The sequence below is a fragment of the Heteronotia binoei genome, chromosome 9 (genome assembly GCF_032191835.1).
Source record: "Heteronotia binoei isolate CCM8104 ecotype False Entrance Well chromosome 9, APGP_CSIRO_Hbin_v1, whole genome shotgun sequence".
Classification (NCBI taxonomy): domain Eukaryota; kingdom Metazoa; phylum Chordata; class Lepidosauria; order Squamata; family Gekkonidae; genus Heteronotia; species Heteronotia binoei.
In genome coordinates this window covers 48,727,270-48,754,036 of record NC_083231.1, presented here as the reverse complement: position 1 = coordinate 48,754,036, position 26,767 = coordinate 48,727,270, and the positions used below count along the sequence as shown (strand labels likewise).

Sequence of the window (26,767 nt, the reverse complement as noted above, 5' to 3'; positions counted from 1 at the left end):
CAACCAATAATTGGTCACCTTAGACCAGTCTATAACCATGGAGATACTGAGCATCATATGATGGAAAAAGCTTTCTAGTGGATGTTAACTTTCTAATAGAATAGGACATCTAGCAGAAAGTTACTCTGTTAAACCACAAGATCAATACAGATTTACTACAGTAAAGGCTCTCGTGCTTCAGATGCAAAGACTCTGACAAATACAATTGAACAGGATATCATCTTGTTGAATTTATTATTTCATTGAGTTTATTACAAAAAGTAAAGAACAAGTTTTACATAAATCACAATGACACCTGAGTGTGCTTAAAAATAAAGTTATCCACATTTGTTTATCTTACCTATAAAATCCCCAGCTGTGTTTAAGACACTGCTAAAAAATAACAGGCATGTTAGATGCAGTCAATTCCAGTTTGCTTTTTCTTCCTTTACTGAATGCACTGCTCAATGAAGAGCAGTGGATTAAGAGTCAGTTTAGATCAAGTATAACAGGGTAGCATGCCTTATTCTTCCTAAGGATGACCACAGCCCATATTAGTCAGAGAACTCTTTTCAATATATGCCTTCCCACAGAAATACTGGACAGGGTATACACACACAAGTCTTGGCAGCCAAAAATACAGCACACAGACTGACAGCAGGTGATAACTAGATGCAGAATTTAAGATCAAGACATGTCCCAGAACAGCTTCTGCTGAATTCACAAAGCCAGAGATTAGACATTCAAGGCTAATAAACAACTATAAATTCCTTGACTATGAACCGCTTGGCTTTGAGATAAAAATGCTAACATTAAGGACTGACAATGATGAGGCACTGCCATAAACTAAAAAAAATTTGTAGCAGCAGTAATGGCAGGACTCCACACTGCATGTAGTGAATTTCATATTGTAGCATAACTGAGGCATATAAAAAAAAATTGCTTGATCATCCAAGTTCTGTACAAGCCAAATATGCCATAAAATGTAAGATGTGAATGTATCCTATTTACAGGACACATCACAAGTGGTTTTGCTCCAAAGAATTTAGAGATATTTAAAACACTGTTTCCATGCCAAGTCATCAACAGAAGGTGCAAGCATTTGTATACTGGTTGCTAATATGATGTCCTTAAATATACACTGATACCTTCCCTTAATTATGCTTAGTTATCCCTTACTTTGAAGACACAAAGAGGGATAACCAGGCAGTCAAGATGAGCTATATGTGTAAGTGGCATATGGAATATCTGAGCAGCTATTTCCTTACTATGTGTGCAGTTACTCAGTACATGACTTGAACAAAGGAGTCAAAAACAAGTTTTCAAAGTGTCAGTATCATTTTTGTATACGCTGCAGCACATACCACCCTTACCTGATGTCTCATCTACACAGTACATTTTGGACTAGACACTACTCTGCTCCATCTCGTGTGTGTGTGTGTGTAGTGTCCATTCCCTTTCAGATCCACCTCTAGCCTTACAAGGCTGCATAACTAACACACATACTAACAGAATTTCAGCAAGTCAGCACAGTTTGAAAGGCAATACTGCCATTAGGATACTGGGCCTCTTCCCAGCAGCCTATCCTATGAGAGTTTGTCACTGTTTGAGGGTCTTCATCTGTACCCGTTTTTAATCATTTTAATCATCTTTAATCCCTTTTTAAAACATTTACATGATGAGCTACTGATTATTATGCAAATGCACAAAAACGGAGCACTGCTCTGACACTAGGAGTAAGGAGGTTTGCTACAAATTTGTTTAATAAAACACTGAATCCAAAACCACCATGGAGTTCTTTGGTAATCTGCATCAGTCTGAACCCAAGAAACTCAAGAGGTTTTCTGTTGGCTAATGATGGTTTTATGCATTGTAGGAATTTTAGGAAATCCTTCAAAATGCCTGTCAGTACCCAGAAGCTTTAGCACAAAGCCAGAATACCTCCAACTGGTGAGGATCCTGGAATGCTGCTGTTCAATTTGCATACAAAGCATTTACTGCTCTCATTCAGTACCTATATTGGTCCTGCATATCTCATAATGTTCTCACACTGTTTAAGGGACACCACTAACTTCTGGCTTGTTGGGATGTTAATGCCAGCAGTCTCTTGCTGAGTAGAGCATTGTGCCGCTGAAGGTATTCAATCACATCTCCTTGTTTTTCAACTATTTCTTCCAACACTGATGCTTCCCTGAAAGACAGAAAATTTATACCAAGTTTCCTTTACCAATAGGTTTCTTCCCACTCCTAAGCCTAGCCCTTTTCCCCTTATAGCTCATGAAAAAAACCAATATGGGTATGAAGACAGAATATGACAAATTTTAGAAACAATCCATCTTGATGCTAATCTGTACATTTGGGGATTTTTTCACATCACCAAAAGACTACCAGATGCAAGCTCATATGGATACATTTACAGAGGAGAGGTCCTTGCATCCCTAAGCAGTCATCCCGGATTATTCCCATGCAACAGGAACTTGCAAGTTGATTTTCCAGTAGAGAGCCAAACCCAGATTTCTTTAGTTCAGTCTTATCAACGATAACAGTTCAGCTACCCAGTATAAGAGAAAGGACCCATTACTGAAAACAGCCATGCAAGCAAGAAGCAAGCCTCCTCATCAATTGCATATAACTAAAGGAAAGCTGCTAATATGCTGCTTTCCTATAAACCCATCTTCAGACAGAAGACAATCCTATACAGCACAGCCAGCTTTTGGAAAACTGCAGGACCGTGGCTGCTATGAATGTTTTGGACACAGGAAAAGGATACCTTGACTCATGGATTTCAAACCACTGATGGCAGACTTTATAAAATGGATGGCAAGAAAAGCACTGATGTACTTGTGGTCATGAAGTTTTAACTACAAACATACAGCTTGATGAATGTCAGCTGCTGCCCCAATGACTGCTGCCTCCTCCTCCTCATCTAGCTGAGGAAGGGGGAAAGACTGAGCAGTTTTTCTTCCATTCCTGAGATTCCCTGCTTAAAAAGAAAGGATCAAGGTAGCTGCTCTCCCTTTTGTAGCAAGTCAAGGGGGAAGGGGGGAAGCAATCATTTTTTGACCTATGTGCAAGACCTCCTAAGTAAGGAAATCAAAGCTTCCTACACACAGGAAAATATTCATTTCTGCACACAAAGCCTGCCTGCTCCTGTGAGACATCAGATGGAAGGGAAAGGGGGGGGGGGGACAACTCTAGGATACTTTCTCACCAGCTGTTATGAGGAGAGGGAGGAGAAAAGGCAACTGTGTTGGCAGACACCCAGTCAAATGAAACAGGAAAATGGCACCAAGCGCCAACAAGGCAGGGCTTGCGGACTAGCTAAAACTAAGCAACTGATTGCTTTGCCAGTGGAAGGGGGAAGGCAGAATCTGAGGCATGAGGGTCAGAAGCAGCATTCCTTTTCCTAGGCTCAGAATGACAAACATTGTTCCTCACACAATTGCAGTTCAAGTCTCTGCATTTTTAACCAGGAAGTTAACTGTTGTTGTATTCAGTGGAGCCAAGCAGTCAATAATAAGACAGTAGCCTCAGGCCATCGCCCTCTGTTTCTGTTAAATACACAGGTTTTCTCACTGCACATTTCCCTTTCCTTCTCTCACCAATAGTACATTAACTTAAACTAGGTCTCTGGGCTCAGGTGGTGGGATAGGCTTCCAAGAGACTGAATATTACCAAATGTTCATAATTCCAAATACAAGTAACATCAAAACCCAACTCTTAACTACAAAAAAAGAAAAGAACAAAATCAGGACCCATTTTTTGTTTTGGCTTTTACAGGTGGCCATCACATTCAACTTTTTCTAGGCCTCTTGGATACAGGCATAAACATTAACTTATTTATCTAGGTCTTTTCTGGCCAGCATGTTCCTATTTGAGAAGATCACTCTTTGCATCTGAGGTATGGCTTTAATGGCTGATCAAGAAAACTTAGTAGTAGTTAATTTCACCAGCTCACAAAAAGATGCCTTTTTCATTTAAAAATAAAGCAGAAAACTGTCTGTTCTAGAACCACCAATCAGGAATGGATTAATCAGTCTTAGGCATGTAACTAGCCTTCAGTATTAGATCAAAGACTCTAGTGACACTGCAAGCTCTGAGTTCCATACCATTAGAGCATACATTCTAAACTTAAGGGAAGAGAGAGAAGAGCATAAGGTTGGATCATTTCACATAATGCTTAAAATGACAATACAGTACTACATAAAAAGTTCCAAATTCAGAAACCATATCTGAACTCAGCAGGTATGTACAGCTAAGCTCTATCAGATCATCAACTGTAACTAAAACATGCCTAGCAAATCATTTGCTTCAACAATACCCAACTAACGAAGAACCAAATAAATATATTGATATTCTTTTAGTAACTGTGCAGCCGCAATTGACATACAGTGATGCTAGGTGTTATACACAAGGTTTAACTGAAGAATGAACAATGGATGTTACCTGAATCCAACTTCTGAGGTAATGCGACTAGGATACGCATACATCTTTTCTTCTTCTAGGATGTCAGGTCTGGGTTTTGCCCGGTTAAAGTTGCTCACTTTCACTATAATTCCGAAAAGAAAATGCTATTCAGGAATAGACTGATATTGGTACAACATACTGAAACTTTTGTACAGATCATTCTATTCTACAAAAGTCCTGTAATGAGCCACATGTGAAGCATATAGTATTGGCGGTCGCTGAAACTTGAGTTCATCCCAGTCAAATGAATGAATATTGCTTCTGGATCTTATGTGACATATTCAGTAGAACCAGCCACTGAAAATGCTCTGGTGGCAACATGCCTCCAGCTAATACAAAAGCAGCCCAGGTCAAGGCATGCAAAACGTTTGTTATGTTGGGTTGGAGGGGGATAGACAACACCTTGGGTGCTGTGTTCCTCTCCATTCTCTTAAGCTGGGGGTTAATAGCAATCTCACTTGCATGCTTCAAATAAAAGGACAAAAGGGAATTAACACTAGAAAAAATGATTATTATTGCAGGAGCATGGAATAGTACAGATCAGAAATGTTGGTTGTTCCCTTAGGGCAAGTTCTGACCTCACTGTGTGGAAGAACTATGCTGAGACTGTTTAAAACAGTAAACAAACTACTTGTTTCTATATATAGCTCATTAGACTAATATGGATTGTCTTTACAAAACTCAGACTGCAGTACAGATCTGGATACAGGTTCTTTTTAAGACGTTCCACCATTCAACACAATGTTTTATTCTCATTTACTCAGCCAGCATCTCCTTGTGAACAGGTTTCTTCCGATCCCTTCTAGAATTGCCTCACTAGGCCACCTGCTGTGTGGAAGCAGTTTGCATGACTGATCAGAGGAATAGCTCAGGCAGTCATGTCAGAAAGCAGTAAAGTAATCAGACAAGAATGGCTCCCAGAAGTCATCATCCATCTCAAATTCAGTTATCAGACTGATCAGGTTACTTCAGCACATGCAGCCGAAGACACTGAAGAACAACAGGTGTCCCAATAGTCAAAAGGATAGTTTCAGTAGAACTTTGGTAGGTGGGTGGCATTGGAAGATCACAGAAAACTTATTCTTTAACTTGCTTAATAAGATGCTTCACCATACAGTCCAGGTCTTTCAGGATTAGGCAATACATCAAAAGTTGTAACACCTTAATGACTAGTAAGTTTGTTAACAATGGAAAATGGGGAAAGAACTGTTCTAAAACCAGATACAAATATTTACGTATATACTCTTCATGCATTAACCAACTGAAGTTAATTCAGTTACTGGACATCAAACCAGGTGTATAATAGTTCTGTACTATGAAATGTTAAACATGATGTGTAAAGGATTTTTTATCTGCTGATTTGGCTAGTGTTTTGTTTACTTCATTTATAACTCACCTTTGTTCACAGCGGGGACCTAAAATGGCTTATGTTCTCTCCATCATTCTATTTGTACAACAACTTTGTGAGGTAGGTTAGGCTGAAAATATGTGACTGGTCGAGGATCACCCAGTAGTGGCACGGTGGGAAAGCAAAACTGGATACATGATTCTAGTTTGACACTCTTACTCTGGCTCTCCAAACTGACAATGTCCAAGAAGAGGCTAAGTAAACCAAGTATGAACACAGACCCTAACTTCTGGAAGAATTATCTATACATAGAAAGGAGTGGGAACTGAGAAGCCTCTTTCACGTCAACAATACATAGGCACTCTACATTTTACTGTTAGACAGCTATTTTCCATAAGATGTAGAAAACATTGACAAAGGTATATTACAAAAGGCTAAAATCAAAACTATTACACAAAATAACAGATTATAGCATCTCTATAATTTCCCCTACAATGTAGCTCCCCACTGATTTTCAACAAAGCTTAAATTTAATAGCATTGAGATTTCATTGGTGCAAGGCGCAGCTGAGTGAATTACAGTTGGGGCAAGAAACTTGGTTTCAGAAGCTGTCTATAAATGCAACTGAATGTGTCAACTGATTTAATGTTTCAAACATTATACTGTTATTATTAATTATAATTGGATTTGTGACTCACCCAATCCCTGTATAATATTTCAAACATAAAATCGTCAGTCCATAAATAATCATTTGATTCAGCTCTGATTACACAGGATCCAGGCACCAACGCTACTGAAGGATGCAAATTATAACTCACTACTTTCTTTGGCCACACACCCCTCAAGCCTACACCATTAGTAATGCTGAAAGACCAAGTAACCTTACAGAGCTGATCTTGGAATTATCAAGAGTACAAATGAAGACCTCAACATCCTAAAACTGGACATCCACAGAAGGCAAGCACAGATATGCTTGTATTATAGTGGTGCCATCCTATACACTTATTTAGTTATGGGAAGAAGTCTCAGTTCATAGCCTGTTAACCAGAGGCATCTCTTCACCACTGACTGTAGAACAAGCTCATAAATCTTGCCTTCACAAAGCACTGCCATTTTGCAACATGCAATTGGTGCCATTATACTTGCCTCACCTGTTTGCTGTGATACAAGAGTCAACACAGGGCAATCTGATATTAATGCAGATATTCATGTATTTGCACAAAAGGAATCTGTGGGAATGAAATGTCACTGAATTGCCAACAAACAGCAGCTGTTTTTGAAAAAACACACCTCAGTACTCAAGCTGCCATCTTAAATGAGAGCATGCATGTTTTAATACAAGACTCCACACATCAATTTTGTTAGCACCAGTGTTCCCTCTGAGCTGAGTTAGCTTGAGCTAGCTCAAAGATTTTTAGCCTCCAGCTCACATATTTTTGCCTTAGCTCAGGAAGGATGACACCTGAGCACACTAATTTATGCAGTAGCTCACAACTTTATTGCCAGTAGCTCAAATTTTAATACCAGTAGCTCACAAAGTAGAATTTTTGCTCACAAGACTCTGCAGCTTAGAGCAAACATTGTTTAGCACATCCATGTTCAGAGGCAGCAAACTACCATTTTGGGTCAGGCAACAATGGGAGCCTTTGTGCCCTGCTTTTAGACTTTGCAGGGGGATTCTGATTGGCCACTGTATGAAACAGGGTACTGCACTAGATGGTTTGATCCAGCACAGCTGCACTTATGTTCTGGTACCACAGGAAGAAAATGCAGAATTAATATCACGCCCTTATTCTTTCTCTGCAATACTTAATATTGTATTAAGATTTATATTCTTTCTCCTTTCTGTTCTTTCTCTGCAATATGTAACACTGTATTAAGATTTCACACTCTTGATTCTGTCAGCACTGTCTAATTTGACCATTTTAATTCCCATCCAACAATTAAACAGACCCACCATTTTAGTGTACAGCCTGCATCATGTTGCACTTAAATTTTAACCAGCTGCTTCAAGCAGATCTCTGGAGATGCAGCATATACACTTTTTAAATGAATGAATTCCAATTTGAACAGACAACTTCTGGCAGCAGCCCAGTTTCTCTGTCCCACTGCTACTATCATATGTTCAAAGACGAGACTGCTTTTGCTACCTGGGCAAAGATACAGCTGCATTTTAGTACCAAGAAAAAGACACCTCTAAACAACTGGTCATCCTCAGACCTGGCTCTCATTGCCAGCTGTGGAATTTTGCTATCAACAGTTGGGATTCTGCACCTTGTGCAAGTCATTCTGAGCTTCTGAGAATGGGAAATAGACTTTAAAATGCAACTTTAGTTCCAGGAAAGCAACTGGACTTGGAATTTATCACCAGAGTACTGAATTCTTAGTATATTTAAGTTAGACATCGTTGATGCCTTAAAGGTGTATATTTGGCTTTGAAGTTATGCTATCAGCTTTCTAGTACTCATACACTTAAAGACAACAACCCAGAAAGTCTGCCAGGTGCACTATATAAAATGCTCAGCTAGGTATTGGAATTTGCAAATGTTTACATTTCAGTCATTATGGAGTTAAATGTTATTTTTAGTTAGCAGGATGTTACATTGTCTCATCTAACTCTGGACAGCTTGTGGGAGTTGTTTCTCCTAATTAAGATACCCGCAACCTTTCTATTGGTCAGTCAGCATCTTGTTTGTAGGAAATGCTTTGATCATTATGCACTATTCACAAGTTTATGGCTCTTTGTGTTCAGCAGCAAGAAGGACACAGAGAGGTGCTATTGCTCTGTTTACCTATGTAACTGATAGGGTGTAGTTTGCAGCTAGGATGATTTTTTGTTTCTTTTATCCAAGTGTTCCCTTCCCTATTGTTTTCAGTATGTTTATAAACATAAGCACAGCATGGTTCTTGTCTTTGCACCTAGCTTCTATTTAAAGGGGGGGAAATCCCAACACTAAGACACCCAGGTTCAAATTTCCCAGAGGGTCATATGACCTTGAGTCAGACACAGAAATACTCACTCCCAGCCACAAAGGGTTGTTCCAAGGTTAAAATGCAGGTGGAGAGACTAATGTATGCTACCCTGAACTCCTTTGAGAAAGGGCTGGGCAAAGTATTACAGTTTAGTAAGGCATTTCAAAAAGTAATGATGTGGTTTATTAAAAAAAGCAAGGCCGTGCCCCAAGTTCTACCTGTGTAGATAACCAGGCATATCAACGAACAAATCAGCTCCACACTCAAGATTGCCAAGATGAAGCAGAGGTACAATTTATTGTGATCAGGAAAGGAATGTTGCACTGACAGTATCAGAAGTAATGCCGCATTACCTACAGGAAGAAAAGAAATAAGACATATTACTGACAAACCACGTGGCTAATTTTAAAAATAGCTCTAGTATTCATATTTATACACAGAAATGCAGTAAGCAGGGCTTTTTTTGAGCAGAAACACACAGGAACGCAGTTCTGGCTGGCTTGGTGCCAGGGGTGTGGCCTAATATGCAAATGAGTTCCTGCTGGGCTTTTTCTACAAAAAAAGTGCTGGCAGTAACAATTGTGTCACATCTAGCTGTAGAATCAACTGGCGTACAAACTGCACACCTTCCCTTTAACAAAAATGCTGCATGAATAGCCCATTCACCTGAGTGGAGATAATACTCTTTGCAGGAGAGATGAAAGAGTGGGGTTCCTTCTCTAATATATCATGGGCACCATTGCACATAGATTGAGAGGTCACTGGACTGAACTTTTTGATGCATGCATGCAGTAGTGAATCCCACTAACTGGAAAGACCCTTGTATTTTCTTCTGGAATATTACCAAACACAGCTATGTGATTAAAGCTAATAGCAACAGTACTTAGAACTGTGTCACTAACAAATATGTGTACAAATAATCAGTACTTGCATTTAAAGTAACAGCATACTTGGTTGAGGGATCACCTAGACATACAAATCTACACACTAGTTAGTGATACTCTGAATCCTACCATTAACTATCAATTTCCTCCAACTTTGTCCTAGCTTATACTTATCAGAAGTATAGAGTTCAATAACTAGAAATATTAAGGCACAAAGCTTTGATCTGCATTTCAGCCACCCTGCCTGACTCTAGTTCATATCTAAAATTTAAACAAGTTCTTGCTTGCCTAAATAATATGACATCTTCAGTGTAAATAGGCAAAGCATGCAATTTATTGTTCTAGAAAGGAACTGATGACCAGTTTTTCATGCTGGTAAACAGTTAAATGAATCCTGTTTGACATTCTCTCCTCAGTTTTAGGCAAATCTGATAGCGCCCTATCAAGAACACGCCAATATTACTTAAAGCCCTATCTACTGCACAAGGGTGATTGAAAGTTTGCCAGCTGTTTCACACATTTTAATCATTAAGAATTAGAGATGGGTTTTTGTGCAAATTCAGATAATCAAAAGTATCTAGCTGTGGGCCCTATTTTGAAACCAACATATTTCCTCATCTCCAGAGCTCTATCTAGTGGCCAATTCTTAACAATGATCTATAACCTGAAAAACTATGCATGAAGCAAATTCGACAAAAATGGATTGTTACATTGGTAGCTGGGTGGCAATTTTAATTTTGTTTCATACTTTGCGCCCAATTTTAATTTTGTTTCATACTTTGCGCCCAATGAGAAGTTTTATGGCTGCCACTCTTACAATTTTTTAAACTGATATTGAGCATATTGCTTTGAATTGCTGGATTTAAGATGTTCTATTATGTTAGTTTTTTCTGAAGTGTAGAAAGCTGTGTTGCAAAGTGGAGGATATAGATTTAGCAATAAAAAGAAGCCACTGTTAAAGATATTAAAAACTAAAAACACTTGCAGTGCTTGGGCAAGTTAAAAATCTAAATTAGTTAACTGGTGCTGCTCAACAAGGGATGTGTCTTATGTCTTGTAAAGAACTGGACATGGTTATAGTTTAGTTGAAGAGCAGTCTGCTGCCTTGGTGAATATATCCAAAATGTAGCCCCATCCTAGCTATGCTCAATAGTCCTGAGTTCAGTGAGGTCTATTTCCAAGCAACTGAGCCCAGGATTGGAGTCTTCGATCTTTGATTGTAAATCCACTAGGATGTTCTTTTCCTGCTGTATATTAACTTTACAAAAATAGGCTTTTGTTTACAGACAGTAAGAGAATCAAACAGAATGTGGCCACTCTCACATTGCTACTGGTCCAAATTAAACTGATAGTTAATTCTCAAGTACTTTGTTATCTGGATCAATGCAAGGATGATTATCTGATGTAATAATTACTTATGTATGTCGAACATTTTTACTCTGAATGTACATACCTTACCGGATTCTTAAGTACTTTGTTATGCGGATCAATGCAAGGATGATTATCTGATGTAGAAATTATTTATGTATTATTTCAAACATTTTACTCAGGATGCACATACATTAAATGAATGCGAACACATTTTTTTGCTGCAGTGATTAGCTATGGTTTATGATAGAAACAGAAGCAATTCTGTGCATGACTATTACAACTTGAGAAATCAAGACAACCCAGAGCAGTCTAGGGGAAAGGAGTCAGCCCAGCTGTCTAACTACACCATCTCCCAGCAACACACATTACAAGAAGAATTGCAGATTTATACCCCACCCTTCTCTCTGAATCAGAGCGGTTTACAATCTGCTATATCTTCTCTCCCCACAACAGACATCCTGTGAGGTGGGTGGGACTGAGAGGGCTCTCACAGCACCTGCCCTTTCAAGGACAACTCTGGTGAGAGCTATGGCTAACTCAAGGCCATTCCAGCAAGTGTAAGTGGAGGAGTGGGGAATCAAACCCAGTCCACATGCTTAACCACTACACCAAACTGGCTCTCATTAGGTTGTCCTGCAAAACCTTTAGCCCTTACTAAAACCTCAGTACCTTGCTTTCATCATGCTTTTCAAGACCCCTTCCTTCCTCTTGCAAAATGTTAGGGAAAGGAAAGGTCCCCTGTGCAAGCACCAGTCATTTCCGACTCTGGGGTGACATTGCTTTCACATTTTCAAGGCAGACTTTTTATGGAGTTGTTTGCCATTGCCTTCCCCAGTCATCTACACTTTCCCCCCAGCAAGCCGGGTACTCATTTTACCAACCTCGGAAGAATGGAAGGCTGAGTCAACCTCGAGCCAGCTACCTGAAAACCCAGCTTCTGCTGGGGATCGAACTCAGGTCATGAGCAGAGCTTAGGACTGCAGTACTGCAACTTTAACACTCTGCACCACAGGGCTCTTTGCAAAAGATTAAGCCCTGTGCAAAGAAACTAAGTAAGCAAGCTAAAAAGGAGCACTGTTTACTCATAGATTTGTTCTTCTCCAAGGGCCAATTGTCACAATGGTAATAATGGGCAATGGTAAGTGCAGCATGGTGAGACAAGCTTTGGCCTCATTTAAGTGGTCACTTACTGACCTTTCTGCAGACCAGCTATGTGATGCTTACACCCAGCTAACACAGCATGAAAGACTATCCTATTGGCAGCAAGCTAACACCTGAATTCCTTCTGGCAGAGTTTTGTTCTCCATTGGCATGTTGTGAGCTTGAGTGCGGCCAGATGCTCAGGTTCTTAGGCATAACCAAAAGGAAAGATACAAAGGGCTCTTGGCCTGTGGCTCAAAGCCTACTGGACCAGGAGCAGCCGAGACACACCTCATTTAGGTATTCATATCTTTTTTTTCCTCCCCAATGGGAACCCAAACCAGTTCACAGTATTGTTTTCCTCTCCCCTTTTTATCTGCAGAACAATCACACTGCTTTAAGGTCACTCAGCAAGCTTCCATGGCAGAGTGGGGATTCAAAGCTGGGTCTCCCAGATCCTAGCCCTATTTTAACCATTATACCACACTGGCTCTTAACATGTCTAATTCGTCAAAAGGGTTTTGGAATTTCCTATAAGCTGCTTTGGTTTTATTCAGGCAGAAAAGCAGCAATGAAATGCTTCAATAAATATTAAATGGAGTAGAAACATATTAAATGCTGAACTACCCTATACAATTGTGCCCGTTGGCGAAGTATTTAGACATAACCTGTAGCCCTCAACTGCTTTTAGGTTTCAGTTTAACAAAGCCAAGTGAAACACTAGAAGACCATAGCATAAGTCCAGCATAATAGCTTGTTCCATATTGAACACATGTCAGTCTATTAATATTTAACAGCTGACAAATGAAAAGGCATGATAAATTCAGGCTCACCTGCAGACTGAATTAGCAGTGGAAGCCTCTTCAGATGTCTTGTGTTTTGGTAGATTAAGAGATAGCCTCTGCGCTTGGCCTTACTGTGATGGTAGTGAATATATAGCTCAAGAAACACATGTAGAAGCCAGAGAATTACCTTGGCAGTCATTATAGCAGTTTGCACTTTAAGCGGATATGTGTAACTTCTAGGACACATATCTTCACTTGCATCAGGATAAGAACAGAACATACCAGCTAAAAAAGCCAGAATGACAAAGGTAACCTAGGAAGAAAAAACCCAAAGCGTTAAGATTTTAATCTCAGTCTAAACATTTCAGTTCACCCAATGTCTATATTAAGTCAGGTTCTACACAAATTACCTTATAACCCATATGTATATGTTCATTTCAGTTACACTGCTGGGTCCTGAAAACCGCTGCAGTTTAAACCCATTCCCCCCTCCCCCTCAAGTCACAGATGACTTATGGAAAACCTGTGGTGTTTTCAAGGTAAGAGACATTGTCTGTCTCTGTGTTGCAACCCTGGTATTCCTTAGTCATCTCCCATTCAAATACTGACCAGAGCCAATCCTTCTTAGCATTTGAGATCAGATGACATCAGGCTAGCCTGGGCATTAGGTAGCCTCAAATCCATCAGGAAGTCATCATGAAACATATCTCTGCAGACACATGCTTGCAAATAAACCAGTTCCCCCATCCCATCCTACTCTTAACATTTTACTGTGATCTAGGAACAAAACAGAAGGTAGGATCTAGTCATTTTTTTCATTAAATTTCAACCAGTTTCCTTCTGTATTGTAACCCACATCTATGCAGGTCCCACAATCTCCAACACAGCCTTTTTTTGGTAGTCGGATCCCCCTCTTACATTTTGTAGCACAGGAAAAACTGGTTGGAAGGTGGCTGCATCCAGTCCAAGGGTGATGCCTAACGTTTAGGTGTTTAATTAAATCGTAGTATTGGTATGCAGAGAGAAGTTTTGATTGTCCAACACCATTTGAGTCATGCTGATTCAAGACAAGCTTTCCAAGGAACACATGCACCTATGCAATATTTGGCAAGAGGCATTAGAACAACTTACATGTATCAGCAACAAAATGTTGGCAAAGCAAACCGTAGGTATAGTATAAAACTTTGGACGCAACCAGGAATGCAATGAGTGAGGTGGAAGGGGGGCTTCAAGTAGGGGGTCATCCTCCATGCTCTGTGTTATCTCCAGAGACCCCTGAAATAAAGTTAACATGATATTTGAGTTAGGTAACCCAGAACCTTCACATTAGAAAGAAAAGATGAATCTCTGAACCAGCTACATTTACTTGTATATTACAACATTGCTGCAACAGTCTGTGAACTGAATCCATTTGAGCCGATGGTGGAACAGTCAAAATAAATGTTACCTGGGAAGTGAAGATTGTGACAACAGACCAACATTGCCTATATCTGCTTAGCTATGTACACATAAGCAAGTTCTACCTATAATATGTGCATTTTAAACTAGTTTGGGTGCAACTACACTAAGCATGCTGATTTTGAACCTTGAAAAGTGTTACAATAGCTCTTTATAAGTTTCTAAGAGCTACCTACCTTTAACAAAACTGGAGCTCTGTCTCCATTATAAGTTTAAGCCATCTACCCTGTCTACACCAAGTATTCCTCAGCATTCTTAGTAGAGTCGATCACTGAAAAATCTAAATGCAGCAGAAAAGGATTAGAACCTAATGTTGTGTAGTCTAGTCCTAGAAACAGCCAGGGAGGTTAGAATTAGAAGACTTCGCCTAAACTTTTATGATGTTTAGTTAGATCTCTGGGTCAGTAGAACAGACAGACATTGCTTATTGTATCTAGGAAAGCCACCTAGTTTAGCATTGAACATAAAAGCCTACGTTATACTTTTATCCCTCTCTTTTAAAACACAAGTTGACAGATAACAGATAGGCAATATGGGGCAGACTGGAGGTGTTCCAAATCAGGCCAGCTCAAAAAGAGCCATCGCAAAGCCGCCACATGCTCACCCACTAACTATCCCCATCCCATCCACAGGACAACACGGGCGCAATCAGATGGCTGTCACACACCATTCCCGTCACTTTGTTTGTTTGTTTTCTCCATACATTTTTAGTGGTCATGCACATGTAAAAAAAAAAAAAAGCTGGATGCGGCTTGGCTGTTTCACACCACCAAGGCACCTCACTTGTGCCCTTCCACTTCCAGATGGCGAGGAGGTGACTGGTGTTCGGCTCAAAAATTTGCTACCACTTCAGAAGTGGTAGCTTTTTGAGCCGCACTGAGGAGGCTGGAGGATGGGGTGAGTACAGGATGAGGACAGGCGCAGATATTTGTGTGTGGAAGGATTTTTCTGGTGAATTTCTAAGGCATCCCCGAGTGGGTCCAACCATTGAAACTGCTCAGCTTTGAAGTCAAAACATTTTCCAACTACTCTGCTCACAAAGTACCATGCACTTAAATATAAGCTAAAAATGAAGACACACAGAGAAGCTCAAGATACAACTTACAATAATGTTGAGTTCATAGCTGAGTTTTGGAAAGCTCTTCAGCATCTAACAATTCTAACTCTTTGTCAACTCGGAGTTGCACATGCAGACACTACAAAACATCAGTCATGTGGATTCCCCCACCCCCACAACACAGTAGAAAAGAGCCCAGTAGCACCTTAAAGACTAATAACGTTTGCAAGGTATAAGCTTTTGTTGTTTTGTTAGCCTTTAAGGTTAAGTGATTTTTTTTTACATACTTGAGCATAAGTCCTGTACATCTCACAGGAACCTCATCACATGATTAAAATTAAATAGTAACATGACTGTTACATTTCCCAATAGAAGCCACACCCACCAGCTTTATCTGACAAAGCACTAGGAGAATAGTCAAAGCTCAGCAAAACCAAACTCCATTCACGTTGCCTGGCCGAAAAGAACCATGATGAATAAAGAAGCGGTGGCCTCCCACTTTCCTACCCATTTCCAAGCATGTTGGAGCAGGACTGAGACACTTAAAACCCACCTTCATAAGGCTGACACAAATTCACAACACAGCCTGCAAGCTTTTCAGTACCACAGAACTAGAAAAGCGGCAACAGCAAAGATGCTTTCCTGACCCTAAGGAACTTAGTATTTTTAAAGGCGATGAGAAAATAAAAGCATGCCACGCAGTGTGACTAATCATTTATGCCTCACTGTGCGAGAGGACCTCGAATCCAAAAGAGCATCTGCACTCCCAGAATGGGCTGTTTAGTGCTGTCTACAGCAATCGCCCACCCCCATCCGCCCAACAGCTTCTATGCAGGCTGGTCACAAACCCACTCGACCATGCATGAGCCACATTTGCCAGAAACAGGTTTCAAGGCGTTTTGTACACTCACATTATCCAGCTCCCGCATCAGCCGCTGGCGTCCTGCAGCAGCCGAGCCTCCCGCCATGGCAGAACACCCCTACTTCCGGTCGCGAGACTCACACGCCGCCACCCAGGCTGTGTTTATCGCAAACGCCCCGCCTCTTACGTTGTCGTCCCCACTGCGTGCAGCCTCACGCTCGACTTCCGCCCAAACCTCCTTCTCTTCCTATCTGCGACACTATTAAAGGACTACTGAAGGCCCTCGAAAGAATCGCTTCGGGAGACTCGGCCGCTCGATCCTGTGCGGCAAATCAGAAGCAGGCAGCGGGGTGGGATTTCGCCTTGGTTAAAATAATGCCGTCGATTTAGTTGAGAGCGTGGCTCGCTGCTGTTGCAAATGGAAAAAAGGGAGCTCAACTGGAATAAGAGGGGAAATTGCACAAAGGAAAAGGTGTACATTTAAGAACATGGAAGGTGCTTTTTACTGCGGGAGTGTGCAGAATTATTCCCCTCTAAACCCACTGATTGTCACTGCCTCTCTGGGATTGGCCATATAATTCAACGTCCCCTTTCCAGCCATAGGATAAACCTCAGATGTGATCTCAGTCCAACGAATCTGAGAACGATGGTCATTCTTTGTTCTTCCACCCGCAATAAGATAGTTTCAGAGAACTGGCTGTGTTAGTCGGCAGTAGAAGAGCTAGATTTGATTCCAAAAGCACTTTAGAGACCATTGGATGCCAACAGAATTTCTGGAGTAAATGCCAACAAGTTTTCCAGATGAACAAAGCAGAAGTCAAGCTGCACCTTTAAGACCAACCAAATTCTATTTAGAACATAAGCTTTCGTGTGCTCTTAAGCACACTTCATCAGACAAGGAATCCAGCATAGTGAGCAAAGCCATACATAGCTGAGGAGAGCCATACATAGCTGGTAGGCAGTGGCCCAGAATGCAACATGGTACAGATTTAAGAACCAATGACAGTGAAGTAAGATTATCTGGTAGGCAGTGGTTTAGAATGTAAAATGGTACAATGACAGAATAATAAAATTAAAAAATTGAGCAGATATTTGATCTGAGTAGCATGAGCATGCGAAAGCAACAAAATAGTATGTCAAAATGTGAGATTGTCTGTCAATGACAATGGGAGATGGGTAAGCTTTCGTGTACTCTTAAGCACACTTCATCAGATGAATCCAGCACAGTGAGCAAAGCCATACTAGCTGAGCAGAGCCATATATAGCTGGTAGGCAGTGGTCCAGAATGCAACATGGTACAGATTTAAGAACCAATGGCAGTGAAGTAAAAGCTCCCTTCAACAGGTATCTGATACAATGCTATAAAACGTGGAGGTTCCACTTCTACCTGGTGTTATCAGGATATTTATAGCACTTCATCCCATATCTTGGAATGATCTCAATGAAGATGAAACACAACAACAGATCCTTGTGGTACCCAAAGTACAATTGCAGGGGGCTGTGATTTTCTGGAATAGGACTGGAACTACCAAACACAGAATACACCATGTCTGACTTGTCAATGTAGTTTTCTTGTCATGAGGCAGAGCTATGTAACCTCATGGCACACAGCTTGCTATATGAGCTATATTGCCTTTCTGGGGTTTATATCATGGTGGTGTGCTATGAATGGGATCCTATCTTTTGATATGGTTAACGAGGAAACCTTTTTTGGTTCTCTGTTGATTTCAAGTACAGTGTTCTAAATTATCTCACTTTGTTGGCATACTGTGCTGGCACAAGTGGGCAGTAGTGATATTTTGAGTCACTATGGAATTCCATGCTCCCCTCCTCTGCCACAACTCCTCATATTCTCCCATGTCAGCATACTGCTACTGGAAGCATACTGCTGATAGAATCATAGAGTTGGAAGGGACCTCCAGGGTCATCTAGTCCAACCCCTGCACAATGCAGAAAACTCACAAACACCTCCCCCTAAATTCACAGGATCTTCATTGCTGTCAGATGGCCTTCTAGCCTCTGTTTAAAAACCTCCAAGGAAGGAGAGCCCACCACCTCCTGAGGAAGCCTGTTCCACTGAGGAATCGCTCCGTCAGGAAGTTCTTCCTAATGTTGAGCTGGAAACTCTATTGATTTAATTTCAACCCATTGGTTCTGGTCCTACCTACTGGGGCCACTGAAAACAATTCCACACCATCCTCTAGATGACAGCCCTTCAAGTACTTGGAAGATGGTGTTCATATCACCTCTCAGTTGTCTCCTCTCCAGGCTAAACATCCCCAGTTCCTTCAACCTTTCCTCATAGGACTTGGTCTCCAGACCCCTCACCATCTTTGTCGTCCTCCTCTGGACCCGTTCCAGCTTGTCTATATCCTTCTTAAAATGTGGTGCCCAAAACTGAACACAATACTCCAGGTGAGGTCTTACCAGAGCAGAGTAAAGCGATACCATCACATCACGTGACCTGGACACTATAGTTCTTTTGATACAACCAAAAATTGCATTTGCCTTTTTAGCCACTGCATCACACTGTTGACATATATTCAGCGTATGATCCCCTAAGACCCCTAGATCCTTTTTGCACATACTACTGCTAAGACAAGTCTCCCCACATCCTATAACCATGCATTGGATTTTTCCTAGTTAAATGCAGAACTTTACATTTATCCCTGTTAAAATTCATTTTATTGATTTTAGCCCAGTTTTCCAGCCTGTCAAGGTCATCCTGTATCCTGTTTCTGTCTTCTTCTGTATTTGCAACCCCTCCCAATTTAGTATAATCGACAAATTTAAAAAGCATTTCCTTTATTCCTTCATCTAAATAATTTATAAAGATGTTGAACAAAACAGGTCCCAGGACAGATCCTTGAGGCACTCCACTTGTCACTCCTCTCCAAGAGGATAAGGAACCATTCACAAGCACCCTTTGGGTGCGATCTGTCAACCAGTTACAGATCCACCTAACGGTAACAGGATCCAAACCACATTTGACCAACTTGACAACAAGGATAGTATGTGGAACCTTATCAAAAAGCCTTACTGAAATCAAGATAAACGATGTCTACAGCATTCTCCTGATCCAGCAAGGTAGTCACTTTCTCAAAGAAAGAGATCAGGTGAGTCTGACATGACTTGTTCTTGAGAAACCCATGCTGGCTCTTAGTAATCATATCCATTCTTTTTAAATATTCCAGGACCGACTGTTTATTTGTTCTAAAACTTTTCCAGGTATAAATGTCAAGCTGACGGGTCCGTAGTTACCCCGATCCTCTTTTTTCCCCCTTCTTGAAGATGGGGACAATATGATTATTTGTTCTAAAACTTTTCCAGGTATAGACATCAAGCTGACGTGTGCATAGTTACCCAGATCCTCTTTTTTCCCCTTCTTTGAGATGAGGACAACATTCACCCACCTCCAATCTTCGAGCACCTCTCCTGTTCTCCAAGAATTCTCAAAAATAATAGCCAGAGGCTCAGAAATTACATCCGCAAGCTCTTTTAGAACCCTTGGATGCAATTCATCTGGCCCTAAGGACTTAGTATCATTTAAAGAAACTAGATGTTTATGTACTACCCCTATGCTGATCCTAGGTTGGAACTTCATAACCTCTTTATATGTTCTGTTTTTGCCATGTTGAGCAACGTTTCCCTAAAAGGAGAAGACTGAGGAAAAGTAGGGATTGAGCAGTTCCGCCCTCTCTTCATTACCTGTTACAATTTCACTTTCTTGCCCTCGCAATGGGCCTACCATGTCCTTGCTTTTTTTCTTGCTCTGAACATAAGAAAAGAACCCTTTTTTGTTGTTTTTAGCATCTTTGGTTAGGCTAAGCTCATACTGAGCTTTAGCTTTCCTAACCTTTTCTCTACAAGCACTGGTGATTTGTTTATATTCATCCTTGGTTATAAGGCCCTCCTTCCAATTCCTAAATGAGTCTTTTTTTTTATTTCTCAAGTCTTTAGAGAGTGTTTTTGGAGCCAACTCGGCCTCTTTAAGCTTTTTCCATTTTTTCTTCTCATAGGAATTATCTGTGATTGCGCTTTCAGTATTTCGCTTTTAAGAAACTTCCACCCCTCCTGAACTCCCTTCTTCCTAAGTATTTATGACCATGGGATTTTACCCAGCATAGTTCTAAGTTTATCGAAGTTTGCCTTTCTGAGGTCCAACCTATAAGTCTGACTATGTATAGCTTTTCCCTTCCCTAAGACTGTAAATTCCAAAATCACATGGTCACTACTTCCCAGGGTGTCCACTATTTCCACTTCTTCAATCAATTCTTCCTTGTTGATGAGAATCAGATTCAAGATAGCAGATCGCCTTGTTTCCTTCTTCACGTTCTGGAAAAGTTGTCAGCAAGACAAGTCCGGAATCTATTTGACTTTTCGTTTTTAGCAGAGTTGGACTTCTAACAGATGTCCAAGTAATTGAAATCTCCCATGATCACTGTATCCCTTCTCTTGGAGAACTTTGCAGTCTGTTGTAGGAGTATCTTATCCAAGTCCTCTGCCTGGCTTGGTGGTCCTCTGCCTGGCTTGGAATTATATTGCTATTCTGCCTGGCTTGGAAAGATATTGCTATTCTGAAGTTGATTTACTTCATCCTCATACCTTCTGTCAGAATAATTAGATTTCCTGTAGTGATCCTGCCTTGTCCAATAGGTGCAGCTTTGGTTAGGATTGCTTTGACAGTGTAATGAATGATCATGAATGTTAGTCATTCTCATAAGCTATATTCTAAAGACTTTATCTACTAGTAAAATTCTACCAACATTTAACTAAGGATTTATAAGGAAAGTCCATATTTAGAATAAAGGTTGATGCCTTTTTAATCAGAGTGTGAAAAATGTACTCCCTGTAAGTTTCTGGGAAGAAGTATGAGGGCATGAGTGTGCTTTGGATCATAGAATCATAGAGTTGGAAAGGATCTCTGGGGTTATCTGCCCATGTCCAGAAGATGGCAAAAAAAAAAAAAGTCTCCAGGATCCCTGACAAAACTGGCCTGGAGAAAACTTGCTGACTGACTCCAAAGTGATGATCACCATTTTCCTGGATGTGTAAAAAAGGGCCACGAGAACTAAGCACTGATACAGCCTCTCCATCCCTCCAGGATCTGTCTAAGTTCATACACAGAATCAGCATTGCTGTCAAGTGGCCATCTAGCCTCACCTTCAAAAAAGAAAAGCACACCATCTCCCAAGAAAGCCTGTTCCACTGAAGAACTGCTCTGCCAGGTAGGTCTTTCTGATGTTGAGCCAGAAACTCTTTTGATTTAATTTCAACCCATTTATTCTGATCCAGACTTTTGGGGCAACAGAAAACAACTCTTCACCATCCTCTATATGATAGCTTTTCAAGCACCTCTCAGTTGTCTCTTCTCCAGACTAAATATAACCAACTCCTTCAACTTTTTCCTCATAGGACTTGGTCTCCAGACCCCTCACCATCTTTGTTGCCCTCCTCTGGACACATTATCCTCCTTATACTGTGGTGCACAAAACTGAACATCATACTCTAGGTGAGGTCTAACCAAAGCAGAGCATAGTGGTACCATCCCTTCATGTGATCTGGACATTATACTTCTGTTGATACAGCTCAAAATTGCATTTGCCTTTTTATAGCTACTGCATCAGACTGCTAATTCATGTTCAGTATATGATCCACTAAGACCCTAGATCTTTTTGCACGTTCTGTTGCCAAGACAAGACTCTCCCATCCTATAATTATGTATTTGCTAGCTGGGTGATCACTTGGCAAGCCAACATAGCAGTGGCTTCCCAAGCTCAGATGCTGTTCCTGTGGGCTAAGGCTCTACCTTGTGTCTGAGCAGAGTTGGATGTTGAACCAAACACCTGCTTGAAATCCTGTGATGCACAAGAACAATTTCTTTCAATCCAAGGAATACCTTTAAGCCTTCTTGTATATTCGGGTGTTGGGAGTGCATTACATCTTGCAAAAAGAATTAAATGCAAAAAGAAAGATCCCACCATACCAAAGTTGTATAGCACCACAAAATGTTTTTAAAATGTTTTAAATTGTATTTTATTCGTTTTAAATTGTATTATAGTATTGATTGTTAGCCGCCCTGAGTCCGCTTGTGGAGAGGGCGGGATAGAAATTGAATGTAATAATAATTTGATTTTTCCTACCTAAGTGCAGAATTTTACATTTATCCCTGTTAAAATTCATTTTATTTGTTTTAGCCCAGTTTTCCATCCTGACTGTCTTCTGCTGTATTGGCTACCTTATGGCACTGATAGTGTAAGAAATCCTCTTTCATCATTATTTTCCTAATTTTTCAACATATTTCTTTCCTTTTCTGTTGGCAGTAATTGTAGATGTCTCCTGTTCCTTCTGCATATCTGACCATTTTTTATTTTGACATACAATTTCAGCACCACTTCCTTTATTACAGTATCCTTATCCACTCCCTATTTTCCACTGAATAAGCTCACTGGATCATTTTCATTAACAATGTAAGTTGTAAGAACTACTACTACCTGGGGATGGAAGGAAAGACCAAGAGCTTCCTTTGCCCAATTCCCTCAATACAAAGCACCTTTACGGCCAACAAAGGTTTATTCAAAGTATGAGCTTTTTGTCTTGCTACAGAGATAGTGTGTGTTGTTGGCTCATTATGCCAGCATTCTCCTGGGTGCAACTGGGTTTGCCTCCCCTTTTTCACTGTATTCATGCTCTCGTGATCCAGTCTTTCTCAGTAGGAAAGCAATGTGAACTATTTAGATGAGGAAAAACAACAAGCCAGTGAGGTGGATTAGATTGAGAGTGTGTGTCCGGACCAGGTTCACCCAGCACATTTCTTTTGCAGACCGGGGATTTTGAATTTAGACTTCCAATATAGTAGGCTGATATGATGACATTGGATTTGTATCCCACACTCCACTCTGCATCTGAGTCCCACTACACCAAATTGGCTCTCAATAAATATCAATAAATCAAAAATAGGTTTGCAACTTACAGATACACATCTGAACAGCATACTCAAGATTGCTACAACACAGACATTGTCTCCAGATTTTGATTCAGTAATTCAGAGCAAGAGGTGTCAGTTATCGGAGACTGTTAAATAAACAAAATATTGCAAGAGTGCTAATCTTTTAAGCATGTTTTAAGTTTTTAAAAAATCTTTTGTGTTTGTCTGTGTCCTTTATAAAGCTTATATCTCTGCTACCTGGCATTACATTTTATGACACATATGACCTGGCCCAACAAGGTATCATTTATGTGAGATCCAGCCCTTATGAGTTCAACACCCTTGACTTAGATGCTCAGCTTTGGGGTTGGTGTATAGTACTGTGGAATATGGTGCTTCAGTGTGGCTCAGCAGTTCCCATGTCCACAAACTTGATGCCTAACTCAACACAATGATGAAAACCATCAGTAAATCCACCCTGATCTGTTGGCTACCCATGCTGTGGCACATTGTTCCTCCACATCTCCGAAGACATTATGTTCTTCATGATTATAGAAATCATGAATCCAAAACAGAGAGTTGCCCATCCACAAAGACATGGCTGACACGGGCCTATCCAGACTAAGATCTTGACACCCAGCAAATCTTGCAATAACAAATTTCATTCTAGAGAATGAATGGTTGCAAACATGGATGCAGTCAGTTCCACTTGATATCCTAAACCTGGTAAGCACCAACGAGAGGCCCTCAGGATTTGATGGCTAATACAATATGAACAAGCTTTGGCAGTTGTGTAGACCTGTTGTTTAAATGGAGCAGATACTGGGTCCTGAATCTGATCGTGGTGCAACCCACCAAACTATTTTCCATCTGTCACAGGACAGTGAGTGTCATGCTTTCCACAGACATGTGATGGAACTCTTTGAACTCTTCCCAGCTGCAGCTGAGTGGATTGAAAATCTAGATATTAGTATTTAGGGGGATTGCCCAGTTGGTCTACATACCCATTTTATCAACTTGGTTACATATTTTATATTATTATACACTTCCTGTGTGTAACTCTGCCATACAAAAAATAAACAAATCCATGTGAAGTGCACTGCAGTAACTTAATCTAGATGTTACCAGGACATGCACCACAGTGGCAAGATCTTTCCTGCCCAGGAATGACTGCAGCTAGTACCTTTGAGCACGAGTTCAGTATTTCTTTGTTCACAAGCATAGGTTATATTCTATTATAGTTCTATCACAGTTTTGATTTTTTGGACATAATTCACAAAACTAGATAGTTTTCTCTCTGTTAATTTATGGCTCTTCATTTACATTTTAATTGCCCTTCATGTACTCATGCTAACATGTTTCCTCTTAAAGTTACAGAATTTTTTAATTGTTCCAGTATACAAGGACTTTCACCACTGTGTTCAACAATGTATATGATGTATTTAGTTCACTCCTGGTAGCATGTTTCTGCAGGTTTCCCCTGTTAATTCACATCTTGTTGTCATTTTCTTATTTGGTATACACTTACCAAGTCCTGCATGTGTATGGTATATTTTTATGGTTTCTGGGCTTTCTAAAACACCCCATGGTCCAATCGTTTTGAAACTTGGGGGATACTTTGGGGAGAGTCACTAGATACTATACTGAAAATTTGGTGCATCTACCTCAGAAAACAGCACCCCCAGAGCCCCTGAAACCTCCAGATCAATTCCCCATTATACCCTATGAGAATCGATCTCCACATAGAGAATAATGAAGTACTCAGCAGATTCCACCCCCCCCCCCCATTTCTGGCAACACTGAAGGGGGATTGGCCTCTCTACACACGAGTTGCTGCCAACTTCTTCAAAGTAACACAGACACCCTATCCCAAGAGGAAGCCTTTCAATCAGCGACTGAAGCTTCCGGAGGTAGAAACGCACATGATCCTCTGGGGGCAGAGCTCCAACCCCCCTCCGCCAGCCAGACTCCCTGAGGAGACGCCTGTGGCAGTCAGAGAGGACGCAAGGACTACAAGTCCCAGCATGCACCTTGCGAAGGGAGGCTGGACTGGAGCGAATAGCAGGCCGGCAGTGGGTGGGTCTTTGTGACCCGGAGGAAGGGAGAAGCCTAAAGCCTGCGAGGGAGGGAGGCAGGCAGGGAAAGAGACACCGCGCCATTTCCCCCCCACCACCGCTTCCACATTTTTGGAGAGCAGGGGAGAAGGCTGCTAATCCAGGGGTCCCCCGGCAGGGCGGGGGGGGGGGTTGGGAAGCCTAGTAAGAAAGTATTTCCAGCTATTTGAGATACTTTTGTTTTAATCAAGTCCAGCTCTATTTCCAACAATCTTTTCCTTGCTTCTTCATCTCTTATTCCAATCACAGCCTTGTCGCTAATAAATGTATTATATCCCCCAACTTCCATCTTATAAGCCATGACGAATACTGGAAAAGTTTCACCATCTTTGGGATATCTAATGAGAAACTTGTATTTTTTTTGTCCCACATTTCTTTGGCAGACAATTATCTTGATGTTTTGCATTACCAAATTGTAATTATTCTGTTCAGAGTCTGACAGACTGAAGCTATTGAATAACAAAACTGATTCATTGCCTGCTATATTTAAAAATACTTCTATCTTTGGGGTACCTTCCTTGGTGTGTAATGCACTTCCTCTCAAAAGCAGCCCCTGATATGGATGGCCCAGTCTATTATTATTATTATTACATTCAATTTCTATCCCGCCCTCTCCACAAGCGGACTCAGGGCGGCTAACAATCAATACTATAATACAATTTAAAACGAGCCCAATCTCCTCAGAACTTAGAAGCTAAGCAGTGTTGCCCCTGATTAGTATTTGAATGGGAGACCAACAAGGAAGTCCAGGATTGCTACAAAGAGGCAGACAATGGTAAACCACCTCTGAGTGTCAGTTGTCTAGAAAACCTTTTGGGATGGTCATAAGTTGGTTGCAAATTGAAAGCACTTTCCACTGCCACTCATTTATTTATTATTATTTGGGAGGTGTATATTTACATGTGTGCGTCTGCACCTGGAAGTTATGTCGACCTCTGGTGACTGACCCCCTACTGGGAGCCTGGAGGATATTCAGAGAGGTGGCTGAATAGAGCTTGCCCCTCTCCTCCTGAATAGAGCTTGCCCCTCTGGGTATTTAAAGAAAGTCTCCCATCCAAGTACTAACCACTTTGACTTTTGAGATCTGACTAGTTCAGGCCTGCCTGGGCTATCTAGGTCAGGGTCATTTACCCTACCCAACAAAGCAGGGCTCAGAGAAGCTCACATAATCATAAAACAGTAAGGCAGTTCAATAGAAACATTACATCATAAAACACAGGCTCCAACTAAATTATAATTAAATTTAGAAAACACAGGCTCCAACTAAATTAAAATTAAATTTAGATAAATTAAATTTAGATAACTATCAGCAGCTTGGCCATTGATTCCAGTTCTGAGGTATGCTGTGTTCATGCCAGGAAATGGTGGTGGATGGCTCGTAAACAAGTCAGGTTTGCTGAA

The 26,767-nt window shown here is 40.8% G+C and overlaps 1 protein-coding gene across 2 annotated transcripts in view; it reads right to left on the bottom strand.

Annotated features, from left to right (window-relative positions):
- Positions 1-215: 215 nt before the first annotated feature.
- Positions 216-26,767, bottom strand: part of TMEM192 (transmembrane protein 192) — a 488,151-nt gene continuing 461,599 nt past the window's right edge. Inside the window, exons 1-6 of one of the 2 annotated variants that reach the window (XM_060246564.1) lie at positions 16,374-16,552; positions 14,079-14,222; positions 12,996-13,260; positions 8,986-9,120; positions 4,426-4,528; positions 216-2,170 (exon numbers count right to left, since the gene is read on the bottom strand). In XM_060246564.1, coding sequence (XP_060102547.1) covers positions 2,047-2,170; positions 4,426-4,528; positions 8,986-9,120; positions 12,996-13,260; positions 14,079-14,222; positions 16,374-16,430 — 828 coding nt within the window. In that variant the 5' untranslated portion in view covers positions 16,431-16,552 and the 3' untranslated portion in view covers positions 216-2,046. Of the gene's footprint in view, positions 2,171-4,425; positions 4,529-8,985; positions 9,121-12,995; positions 13,261-14,078; positions 14,223-16,373; positions 16,553-26,767 lie in introns of those variants that run through there. The other variant, XM_060246565.1, reaches the window with a different exon arrangement.